This window comes from Nyctibius grandis, chromosome 15, assembly GCF_013368605.1.
Source record: "Nyctibius grandis isolate bNycGra1 chromosome 15, bNycGra1.pri, whole genome shotgun sequence".
Taxonomy (NCBI): domain Eukaryota; kingdom Metazoa; phylum Chordata; class Aves; order Nyctibiiformes; family Nyctibiidae; genus Nyctibius; species Nyctibius grandis.
In genome coordinates this window covers 11,173,954-11,186,184 of record NC_090672.1, presented here as the reverse complement: position 1 = coordinate 11,186,184, position 12,231 = coordinate 11,173,954, and the positions used below count along the sequence as shown (strand labels likewise).

The window sequence follows — 12,231 nt, the reverse complement described above, 5'->3', positions numbered from 1 at the left end:
GCTGGACGGGATGTGGATGCGTCTGCTCTCGCCAGCCACGCTAGCCGAAGCGCAGCAAGGAAAACCAACGGCAGAAAGACTGACAATTATTTCTGTAGAGCAACGTGAGCATTCCTGAGTTTTCAGCAATGTACGATAAGCTGTTACGAGTAAGATGATCCTTAACAACCTCCCATATGACCAGCAGAAGCAGGACAGAGCGTGCCCCCAACAACTGGTAGTACTTCCACTGGGTAAACACAGGTAGACTGACGGCACGTTACTTTTAAATTTCATTTATTTATTTTTGTGTACATTTTTCTTAATTTGACTGACATACCATTGCTATAAAGATGCCCTGCTCTTTGAATATTTAATCCAAGACCACTAGTTCAAGTGTGGTTATGAAAAGTCACGGCAAACATATGACTGGAAAGAGGTGGTTGGTTTTGACTTCCAGGCAGTTGTTTGAAGCATTTCATAGATGCACACAATATTCAGCAGAACACACACACACACGGTGCTGAGTTGAACACGCACACACACGCACACGCGCACACGCACATCTGGGAAACGGTTACAGTGGTTGAAGTTTCAAAAAGGTGTATTGTCCCCTTCTCTCAGCAGCAGTGATAAACCTTTGGATATCCTGAGAAGTAAAACTGAAGCATAGGCAAGAAGATTAACTTATCCCACCAGCAGGGTTTGGGGGTTTTTTCAAGTTAAATATATTCTCCCAATCTAATTTTTTTTTTTTAATGAAGAGGGTGGAGGGAAAGGATCTGGGGCAGTCGGGCTTAAAGAATACCAGTTCAATTGTTCCACCAATATCCTTAATCCAGTACAACACGGATCCTAAAAGCAACTCATTAAAGTAACAACAACATTAAATAAAAGCCTATCTAACATTACACAAACGGTCCTACTGTCAGTCTCCTACTATTTATCATCTTCATAGTACAAGGAGCGGCTTTGAGATGAATGAAGACGACACAGGTTAAGATGAGTGTTTCAGACAGAGCAGACGTGAAGCTGTACAGGTCGGCAGCCAGGCAACCACCAAAGCACCCCGGAGCGCAGGGAGGACCCTGTGAACTTTGCAGTATCTGACTGATGACATTTTGCCTGGTTGCAGACAGGAATAGGAGGTCGGAGCGATGGTTCCTCACGGCGCGGGGCAGCACTGCCTCCGGGCCACCAACTCTGCACTGCTAAAAACCCTGCGCGAAGCCTGAGGGGACCTTAACCAGCACCGACAAGAACCTGGGTGCCATTGCATGAAGATGACAGCACTTCATTTCTTTTAAATATACCACTAGTACGTGTTCACAAGAACTTGCCAAGGCAGGGAGAGCCTTTCTCAAAGCTTTCTATCTGGACCAATCCACCCTCCCCCAAAGCCATGATCTGGGCTCTTGCATTAGGATGTGGGCAGTTCCGATTCTCAGGAGGACAGAGTTTCCTCAACAAGGCTAAAAATCGAAAATCGCTCCTATTGCATTGTCCTGCCTTTTCATCTAATACTGCTGTTCCTCCCATCGATGTGAAGCACTGCTTCTCCTGACGAGCCGCAGAGCCTGCGCTCCCATGAGCTCCCCCGTGCCATGCGCTCCCTCGCTGCGAGAGGGGTTGTGTGAGGTTACAGGCTGCTAATTAGCAACGAGCACTGCAGAGGAAACAGGCCAGCAAAGACTTAGACAACAAAAACAAACACGAAGCAATTAAAAGGATGGGAGATGTGGTCTGATGTACTTTTGCCAAGAAATAAATATTTTACATTGCCTTTTTTAAAAACACTTGCATTGTGTTTTTTTAATCTCCAAAATGGTACTTACTCCACCCACCCATGCACACCACGTGCACGCGCATGCACACACACACACACATACACACACTGTAATGCACATACTTTTCCAGCTTTGTAGAGCTACTGGATTTAGTTTGAGACAAGTTTCTTGTGCATTTTGACAATTTACTTTGAGACAAGTTATTTGAAAGAAGGCAAAGTTCATGCCTGGCTTTGACAGCTCCACTTTCTCATAAATGGTATTTGAAAAGCAGAAAGTAAATGAGGGCCAAAGCTCCATTTAAAGTTCACCTCAGATGCCTGAAAAGCATTTATACCCACATCCTTCTGAGGTCCCTGCTTTATGAACTTCTAATGAATTCCACATTCTGCTACCCAACATTTCTTGTACATAGGGGGAAGAAAAAACAAACCAGAAAACCAATGCAAGCTGTTTGAAAACAGATGCACCACAGCATTCGTTATCAGAAAGGCTGGGGAGGCTTCTGAAGCAGTCGAGCAGCAAGGCACCTTCGCAAAGAGGAGAAAGGGGATAAAAAGAACAAAAAGCCGATGTTTTTGAGCCCCCAGTCCTGCTTGTCTCACACAGGTCACGCTTATGGGATTTCACCTCAACATCTTTTACAGAGCAAGACACAGCCATTCATTACTTGCTCCATCATTGCTGTAGGACTCGTGTCCTCCGTACCCAGAGCAGACGCTTGGCCAGAGGGTGCCTGGGTGGCCCTCAGCCCTGCTTCGAAGCCATCCTGGCAAGCTTGAGCCTCCCTGGCTCGAGGGCTAAAGGCAAACTCCACACAAATTTGATACAGAAAAGCCTGGCGTGAGACTTGGACAAACCAAGGTCATCACAAAGCAGATTTTATTTTTCCGGTGGACAATTATCATTTTTCAGAATTCCAGTGCGCTTTTGGTTAATGGTCTTGTGACATAGAGCATTTTTACCAGTTAAACTGAACCCTGATGCTAGTCAATCCCCTCTTGAAGGAACAATTACAACCCAACTGGTGATTTTCCTATTAAAAAGAGTGAGCAGGTTTATTCAGAAGCCTCCAAGATGTTCAAAGAAAAACTGGAAAATGCAATTTTTTTAAAAAAATTCCTTATCCCCATCCCTAATTCTAGAGCAAACCAGGTCACTAAAAGAAAATCTAAATTGCTATAAATATAATTTAAAATAATAATTAGCCATCTACTGCCATTTGCTGTCCCAGCTGTTAGGAGATACTACAGTGATTCCATGTGGCTCGACGGCAGGCTGGGAGATACCTTCAGCACATCTTGGTTAGTACCAGAAATGGATAAATAATAAATAATAAGAACATAGGAAGAAATAATCAGCCTTCCACATGTAAGGAAAAGCAGAGACTTTCACAGTTATAAAACAAATGATGTTACTGTAAAAAAAAAATCCTAAAAAAAAAGTAAAATAAGGACTTGCATTACAGCAGGTTGGAAAGCCTTCTGTTTTCTAATGTGTTCAAAACACACAGGTGCATTGCCTGTGCCCATTGTGCTCATATCTTTTTTATTTTTTCTAGCTGAAAGTATGTAGAAATACCCTTGTTAGAAATTTACCACCATCTGAAGAAAAAGATTTCACACCTTAAGACAGAAACTCTAGAAATTTCATGTATTTTGATGCTAAACATGGATCTTTGCCAATAAAACTGTAATTCCTTAAATTGAAGATTTTGGACATTTTTAGACAGCTATTTTTTTCTAGAGAAATGACAAGTCTTACTCCAACATATTTCCAGTTTGCAAGAAACTACATTTAGCAGCTTCCACTCAATGTATTGCTATTAAAAAATAAATGCAAAATTCCAACTTATTTTGTATGTATGTTGTGACAATTTCCAGCAGCCCCACTGGCACAGGGACAGCTGTCACCAAGCACAAGCTGCTCGTTTCACAGTTATGGAGGAAACAAAATGGTGGCAGAGCTCTGGAAATTCACTTCATACATAGATTACATAGGAAATGTTTGGAGCCACATCCTGGTTTTGGCAATACTGCATTGTGAGCCAGGCTTTTTTCTGCCTGTAGAGCCTCAGTCTGCCAGGAGCCCACCAAATGGCACGGTCCATGCTATTAGGTATTTGTGCAAGACTCACGACTAAATCTGGGCTGGATGTGGATGGAGAGCTCTGCAGCTGCACCTATCTATGTGAAAATTTGATCCTGACTTAACAGCTACAACGGAGACTGTAACTTATCTTTAAACATACCTTTTTGGCTCTTATGAGGCACTTAATCTACATCTCTTCACTGTGGCTGCGTAAATCAAGGACACCTGGCCCTTCCTGACTTTTCACAGTATCCGTCCTGAAAAAAAACATACAACTGAGCTGAGAAATACTGAAGGCTTTCAGATATTGTTCCAGGACACTCTTGAGATGGCTGAACGTTCTTTACTAGAGTGAAAAAAAACGAGACGTGGCAGACCCTGATGCCTCCATCACACAATCCCTGGGGAAACCGTATCTACCTATGTTCTTGGAGGCCATGGGCATGCTTGCTGCCAGGCTGCTCTTCCCAGCCATCAGACGCTGGCCGCCTCTCACTGTAGCACTTATCTCCATCCGCCTTCTGGCACGATTTGGTGCGTACCCTTGCGTGACAGGTCACGGTGTTTTGGAAAGACCATGGTCTGATCTCTCCTTTTCTCAAAAAGAATAATTATCTGGGGCAGACTCAGAATGAATTAGGATAAACCCTGAGCTGGCCTGAATTATTCCTGTAAGAGAAACCAAACAGAAACTTTCCTGATCGGTTCAGTAATACTTGGGGTGTGTTCACTCTTTATTTTAAAATTACACTATTCTGAGTTTCCTGGATTTAGCTAGGCCCAAAAGCGAAAGTAGTATATCAAAATACCCTGAAATAAACTTCTAGGAAGGGTTTTCAGGTCTGTCTAAAACCACACAGCTTTGGAAATTGCCGAAAGACGTCTGATCTTCTGAGATTTCCATCTCTATTTCCAGAGCGTTTAAGATGCTTCCAAGCTTTTCCCAGCTTATCCTCGCAGCACCTCGCAGCCGCTGGACTTTTGCCCCATCATTTAGAGAAAACCAAGAGCCTTTCGAGGAAGAAAACGCGGCCCATCCTGCAGCCCGGCTGCCGGCAAGGGCGAGCCGCCTTGGAGGGAGGCTGCTGCCACTCCAGAGCTGCTCCACTTCCAGAAAGGGATTTTTAATGCAACGGCAGCGAAGCATGAAAGGAGAAGCTCTCAGCTCGGCTGGATACGTGCAGGGTAGCGAGCCCCTGGCTGCTCCCTCTCTCTGCGGAGAGCTGGCGGAGGCCCCTTTCCCTTGCCTTCCCTGACCAACCGCCTAGAAAAAAGGCTGCGAGTAAAATCCCAGATAGCAAAATACAAAATGTAAAGGTGACTGAGACGTAAGGTGTCGACGGAGGCGAAGAGCTTTCTAGCAATGCAGGAGCGCACTAAAGGAGCCCGTGTAATAAATGTCACGCAGCCAAAATGGCTCCCAGTGGAAGGGCACTGCCGGCTGCACAGGCCCCTGAAGAATCCATTTACCCCTGTGGCTTGTAAATTAGGTATTTCCACCATTAGGCTAGTTACAGACCACCTTAAAACGTTTGCCCTCTTCTTTCTCAGCCACAGAGGCTTTTCCCATGCTCTCCCCAACCTCTGAATCTCACTGACGAGCTCGGCAGGGGCAGCAGCAACACACAAGGCCACGCGCAGGCCACAGGCATCAGCGCACTTGCAGGTTTCCCCTGTGAGTTTCTTTTGGGTTTTAGATTTTGTTTCTCTTGCTGGAAGTGGGGATGCAGTGACAATGTGGGACTTGTGAGCAAACCTATCACCTGCAAATCTGGGCCTGAAGGAGCACGTGGCAAGAGAAAGGGGAGACAGGCTGCTCCCACCAGGCTATGTACTCGATCGAGTCTGTGGCTGCCTCTTCTGCCGTCTCCTCCTGCTCCAGCCTTCCCCATCAACTCCAGACCTTTCTTGGCAGAGTGGATTGACACCAGCTGCCTGTCAGAGGGCTCATCTTGTCCCTGTGCTATTAAAACCACCCTTGCAGTTTACTACACTCTCTTTAGAGTCCTCTTCATTTATACAGCACACAAACCTTTGTGCCCAGACCACTGGCACCACCACCTCCTAGCTGTGTCTATATGCATCTGCAAATACATAAAAGCTGAGATTCAACTGAGCTTCTTCTGGCCCTCTTTATTAACAAAATCCAACTGCTTTTATGGTGTGGAGTTATGTGAAGGAGCAGTGCCCTTTCAACATGCAACACAGCTGTCTACTGCACAGAAAGCATCTCTTCCAGCCACAGTCCGGGAGAACGAATCTCACTGCACTGCAGAGCTCTGGCCTGCCAGAGCGCATGTCAAATTTCATATTATCCATCTGCTCTACTAAAGGCTGAGCTGAAATATTAATTAGGAGATCTGATCCCTTCTCACCAGAAACAATCTGGATTTTATAGCTCAGCCAGAGGCCAGCGAAGCAGACAAAGCTCTGTGATACATCCTTTGCTGCTGGTTAACGGCTTTCAAGGAAACAAGCAACTTGGGGGGAGGACACAGACTGTAAAACACGTGGACATCTGGTCTGTTTTGTCCACCCTTCATCTCCCCCGTGCTCAACCCTCACCGCCTAAGTACATGTTCAGAACAGAGACAACTCCTCTAACATAAACAGCTATAATATGGCAATAAAGATTAATGAGTAAAACTTGCCATTTTATGTATAATCCGTGGGGATTTACAATCATTAATCTTTATTAGTGTGTAATAACTGTTTAGACACTAAGGACAGATTCTCAGCTGGACAAAACTGGCCTTATTCCAGCCAAGTCAATGGAGCAATGCCAGTTTACACCCTCCATGACCCTAGCTCTAAATGAGACTCATCCCCATCTGTAGGAATCATATCACTAACAGTATTTCCCCAACAGCAGGGGCAGATCCAGTGAAGGCAACTATTTGTCTTTCTCTGCATCCGAAAAAGAGAGCTGCATGTGTCCAGGAAGCTCAACAATAGACATGTCAATAAACATGAGGAAATTCAATGAAAAAGCAACAGCAACAAAAGGAACCCCAAGGAGCAGGGAAGTGGATGATTTTTTGAGGCAAGACTATAAGATCTGGTTTGGCAGGAGCGTAACTAAGAGGGATGTAGCAATCTTTGGCATGCGAAAGAGTGAAAGCACCAAGACGGGCTCCCAAAGTTCCTCTAAGAGGAACAAGATGGAAGAGAGGAAAAAAAAGAGCATCTTGGCTGGCTTTTCTGAGAGAGGAGTTTGGGTTTTGTTTTTAATAAAAAAAGAGGTCTATTAAACAAGGGAGCTGGTGGGAACCTTGTCTGAACTACATCAGACCAGCCACTAAAGCAATGCTGCATTGACCGAGCAGGATTTCCTCTTCCAAAATGTCTAGAAAGAAGGGAAATGTGAAGGTACCTACTTAGCTTGCAGCAAACATGGAGAAATCCCAGCTAAAGGCTGTGCATGCCGGTGTCTCTGCCCTCAGCACCAGGCACTGCTCCGCTGCACGGGCGAAGGGCCTGGCAGTCCCTTCCCACCAAGACAAGGTGCAGCCAGCACTGACCCAACAGGCACAGAGCCACCTCCCTCTGCACCTGCTGAAGACCTGGGAGCTCAACCGTGGTATCTTTTTTTTAGAGCTCTTTCTGAGTAGTGACCCACCAACTGCCCCTTCCATCACACAGGGGAGGCCAGCTGCCTCCAGAAATGGTGTTCCCACCTCTTTAACAAGTCAGAAATGCCTCCTTCGTCACAGGTAAACCCGAAAAAAGTCAGGAAAAATGCAGAAATACAGTACATAGATATCTGTGTAAAGTTTTGTACACCTGGAAAAACTCCAGAAAAGATGTGCATTTCACCCACTGCAGCAGCACGAACCTGGTGTTTAAAACCAGTAACCAGCAAATGCCCTCCAACTGCTCTTTCAAGCTCAAGGGACCAGTGGGCTCTCGAGGACCCGGAAAATAGCTCTCCTGCCAGCAACACTTCAAGAGCTCTAGCAATGCCAAGGCCTCAAGTGTCCAGGAGGCTGCAGGAACATCAGGAGCTGTATGGTGGAGGAAAAAAGAGGATGAACATCATGCCCCAGTGGTCTCCTGTTGCCGGCTCCAGGGATGGGCTGTGCGTCTTTCATGCAGTCCGATAACTACTGCCTGTGGCGGAGCGGAGAGGCCCTCCCTGCCTTGCAAATGGCTAAACTGTGCTGGAATTAATTCACACAGCTGGTCCAGGTCACAGCTCAGTGCTGAGCTCCAAGCAGCTTTTCTCTCCTCTCCTCTCCCTAGTGTGGTTTTGGTTTGTTCCAGATCAATGGCACAAGACCTGCTCCTTTTGCAGTTTAAAAATCCCAGTTCAGGATAATCTAACATGCTGCCCAGAGTCCTGTGCAGTCTGAAAACAAAAGAGCTTTTTGAAGCAGAGCTTTAAGCCTTAACACCTTGGCTGTTCAGGGGGCACAGTTGTTGGGAAAGGCTTAATGTCCCAGAAATCATGAGCAGAGGGTTGTCTAGGACAGGCATGGTTTCTTTGGCCAAGCAAAGTTCTGAGCACTGACCAAGGGCTTTTCATCTTCACAGAGGTTACAGTCAAATGAAAAAGAAGAGTCTGATTTTCATCTTGTAGCCCAGCATGTTTTCAGAGGTTTTAAGCACACAGGAGTCCCTGGCTCTCCTCCCTGTGCCGAGGCCACCAGCTCAGGCTTCTCTCTAAGAAAATCCTGGGTCAGGCCAAGCTTTGTGTCCACACGTGCCACGAGGGATGCAGGGACAGCCAGCCAGCCTCTGCATTTCTCTCCTGCCATAACTACCTTCCGCAGTGGTGATCACTCGGATCACTGTTTTCATTCACACCGGTCACACGGATTCACACTTACTCTGGGCTGACGCAAATGACTTTTAAAGGAACAAAGTCATGGAGAATCAGGAGGGAAGTGCAGTGATTTGTTGCATGCCCTATTGTAATGTCATTAAAACAAAGGGATTAGACGGCCCAAGCACTGCAAGAGCAAAAAGCATAAAAGAAAGCACTCAGCATGTAGTGTTGAGGCATGTAGGAATCATTTTAGAGGGTTACTAGCTGCAGACAACACTGACATTAATTTTCTATTGGAAAACGCTGGTGACATTAATATCTGCTATTAATACTGAACTTGGACAGTATCTCATAAATTCAACCTGTCAATTACAATGGCACTGAAATAAAGGTGCTCTGAGGTCAAGGAGATGTGGTGTCCAAATGAGACTTATATTCCAGGAGAAAAGCGGCAAAAAGAATCTTTAACAAAAGCGTCAGATCCATATGTAGGAAAACCAGAGGGTGGTTTTAAATGTCATGTTTTTCAAAGCGAGAATTGATGCTGGAACCAACTCTATAAACTGGCTGGCTGGACTTTTAGCTGCAGCTGAGGACAATCAATCAAAACAGCTCTGCGACTGTGAGAAAGTGAGAGAGAGAAAACACACACACACACCATGGAATATGAGAGGGCAGATTATGAGCCATGCGAGGCCTCTTAAAATTACACTGCGAAGTAAAACATCCTTGTGTTTCATCCGCAACAAAATGCAACCTGAAAGGTTCCCCTCGACTATGGAGCTTATCATTACCAAGGGCCAGGCAGGCTTGGGAAACGCGGGCTGAGGAACGTGGGCTCTTCCCAAAGTCTGCATGACCCATGAGCTCTTCGCAGCAAGGAAACCCCTGCACCCCGACTCCTGCGAGCCCCCCTCAAGCCACCCTGCTCTGCAGCTGAGGGGCACAAGGACCGATGAATCCTCATGAGCAATGCTCCCCTTCGATGCTGCACTATTTTTGGGTTCACGGCCACCTCTGCGGGCACTGCCAGCCATGGCTGTGTCTATGTGCACCTCTTCAAAGTGGTCAGCATGTCCCTAGCACGAGAGGTACCACCGTTTGGGAACCCCTGCTCTAAATACTGCCCTCCCCATCAGCTCTTCCAAGGGATCGCTTCCCAAACAGCTGCTCAGGCTAGTCCAGAAGCCCAACCTGCACCAACAGTGACTAAACTGGATCCCAGGCTGAATTACATCCTCCACAACTTAAATATTATAGAGCAAGGCATGCTTCTAGGTGGGATTTGACTCTGAGAGTCTGTGCTGAAGCAACAGACGGGGAAGGGAAGCATGTGGAGGGGCACAAGGCACACGTGCACACTCCGGTGCAGCCACACACACAGGCACGCTCCTTCACAGGGCCGGGGGAAGGAGCCACGGGCAAAGGCAAAGGACCTCATAGCCGAGTGAGGCAGCTATGCAGGTTTGGCTCAGTCAAACCAGTGTCAATCTGGAGCCAGTGGCCTTGCTCCAGACTCACAGCAACACCTTGCAGTGCACAGTCCCCCCTTTCTCTAGACAGTGACCACGTTACCTAAAAGCAGCGTGATCTGCTGTCTTCCCCTCCCACCCTGACAGTCCCCACGCTCCTGCCCTTGGCTAGCAGCTTTCCTCTGAGGACCCAGCCAACAGCAACGAGCTCCTGGTACGGGTGGGCTGTGGTTTCCCTGCGTGGTTTCCCAGGCTGCAGCTCTCGCAGGGGACACCTGCAGCCCGTGCTGGAGCCCAGTGCTCCTGGCTGCCTTCAGCATCCCGAGCACAGCTGGACACGGCCCAGGCCGCACGCCGGCAGAGGCTCCAGGGGAGCTCGCTAGTACTCCCAAAGCCTGTGGGCAAGCACGGAGGGATTGCTGCCGACGCAGGGCCGAGAGCCCTGGAAACTCGCACTGAGATAGCCCATTTTTCACAGGTGTTGTGCTATGCAGACTGTTACCCTTTCCCATGTGGAGAAGGAGAGAGGAACTCCCTTTTAGGCCCAAAGCAGCTCATCCCCAGCCCAAGGGAGCCCCAGATGCTGCTGGGCTCGCGGGCAGGTGGGGACTGACTGCTGCAGCCTCCTCCTGATCTTTGTGCAACTTCTCTGTCAATCTATTTCCCTCTGGGGCTTTTGTCCCAGACACTATCCCAGCAATGTCTTCCCACTCCAGACCTCACTACATGCCCAAAATAGCAGAGTAAGTCGGTGGGATGCAGGGCAGGGGCTGTCCCGGGGCAGGAGGGGACGCTGGGGCCTCCCTCCCTTACAGTGATGCTGCCTCACACCTGCCTGTGAAAGCAGCTCGTGTAGCTGAGCTGAGATCCTTGTTTATAAGTTCTTTTGTACGATGCACATTAAATATTTTCCACAACATAGACACTTCTCCTCTTCCTCTTTTCCTTTGACACCTTTTCCCCAGCAAAGCCCCACAACTATTGCTTGCTGTGGCCTCATTTAGCATCATCATCGTCACCACGCATTCATCCTCATATAAAACAGAAATCTATTCCATCAAGCACTTAACATAAATATTAAAATAATGGAAGGGACAAAATATAAATCTACATACAACTTCATGACTACCATAGCACCTATTACCATGACAAAGCAATTTCTGGTTCAGGGGGAAGGGAAGGGGGATGAGGAGAAAGTTAGGAAGAGGGACTTCGACTGTCATTAAATATGTAAATCACTCTTTTAAAATTTTTTTTTGTTTTGTTTTCGTTTTAAGGTTACCAACCTTATTAAAATTCATTTCACTAACCAGCTCGTTCTATGTCACTATGGATACCAAAGGACCCTTTTAAAAACTTCGGCGAGGCGAGGGTTTCTCAGAATAAAAACAAAACAAAACAAAACACGGCGACTTTCTGTTGGTGCTTTCATGACAAGTCCTGCCACGCGCCCCTCCCCTGCACCCACCAGTCCACAGAAGGGCAATTAATTTACAAGTCCAGTTCTCAGTCTCCCAGGATGAGTTTGACAAAAGAGGCGACGTCTGTCTCTTTGGATTCGTGCAGGGTGAAGAAAGGATGTTGCTGGGAAAGAAAAGACAGAAAAAATAGAGAAGTTTATTATTCACAACGCCGAGGACAAAACCTAAAAGCTTTTCAGACAATCTTCTAGACAGTGAAAAAGGTTTTGTTGCTAGCATCATAATATTGGGCTTTCCACGTTCTGCAGCTGAGGCAAGTCAGGAAGCCCGAGGGGCCACTTCATGAAGGCTGCAGGTCTGTGCTGCCCTCTCGGATTCCCTCTAAACCCTGCCCTGGCTGGGATGGCCGAGCTGGGCTGCTCTCGAAGCAACGGCAAGTAGTAAAAAACCCTGCTTCCATCTCTAGCACACCATGCCCTTCAGCACATGCTGGCTTGCAGCTCTGCGTGCCCCGGGAGGAGACGTGCTCCTCCTGAGCCGTGGTTACCCACCCCACCGCGCACCAGCTCCAACGGGAGCAAGGAAAACCTTGTAGGAAGGCTGACTGCAGTGTGTTTTCCCTCAGCTTCCTGCTTTATCTGTGTATTTACCCTCCAGTGACTTTTGAGTCTCATTTCTTCCCTGCGATTGCTCATACTCGCAGCACGAGATGG

General features: G+C 47.2%; 1 protein-coding gene across 1 annotated transcript in view; it reads right to left on the bottom strand.

Moving 5' to 3' along the window:
• Positions 1 to 259: 259 nt before the first annotated feature.
• MAP2K6 (mitogen-activated protein kinase kinase 6) overlaps positions 260 to 12,231 on the bottom strand; it is a 53,550-nt gene continuing 41,578 nt past the window's right edge. The window contains exon 12 of the mRNA XM_068413617.1: positions 260 to 11,681. Within this exon, the coding sequence (XP_068269718.1) occupies positions 11,604 to 11,681 (78 nt within the window). The 3' untranslated portion in view covers positions 260 to 11,603. The remainder of the gene's footprint in view (positions 11,682 to 12,231) is intronic.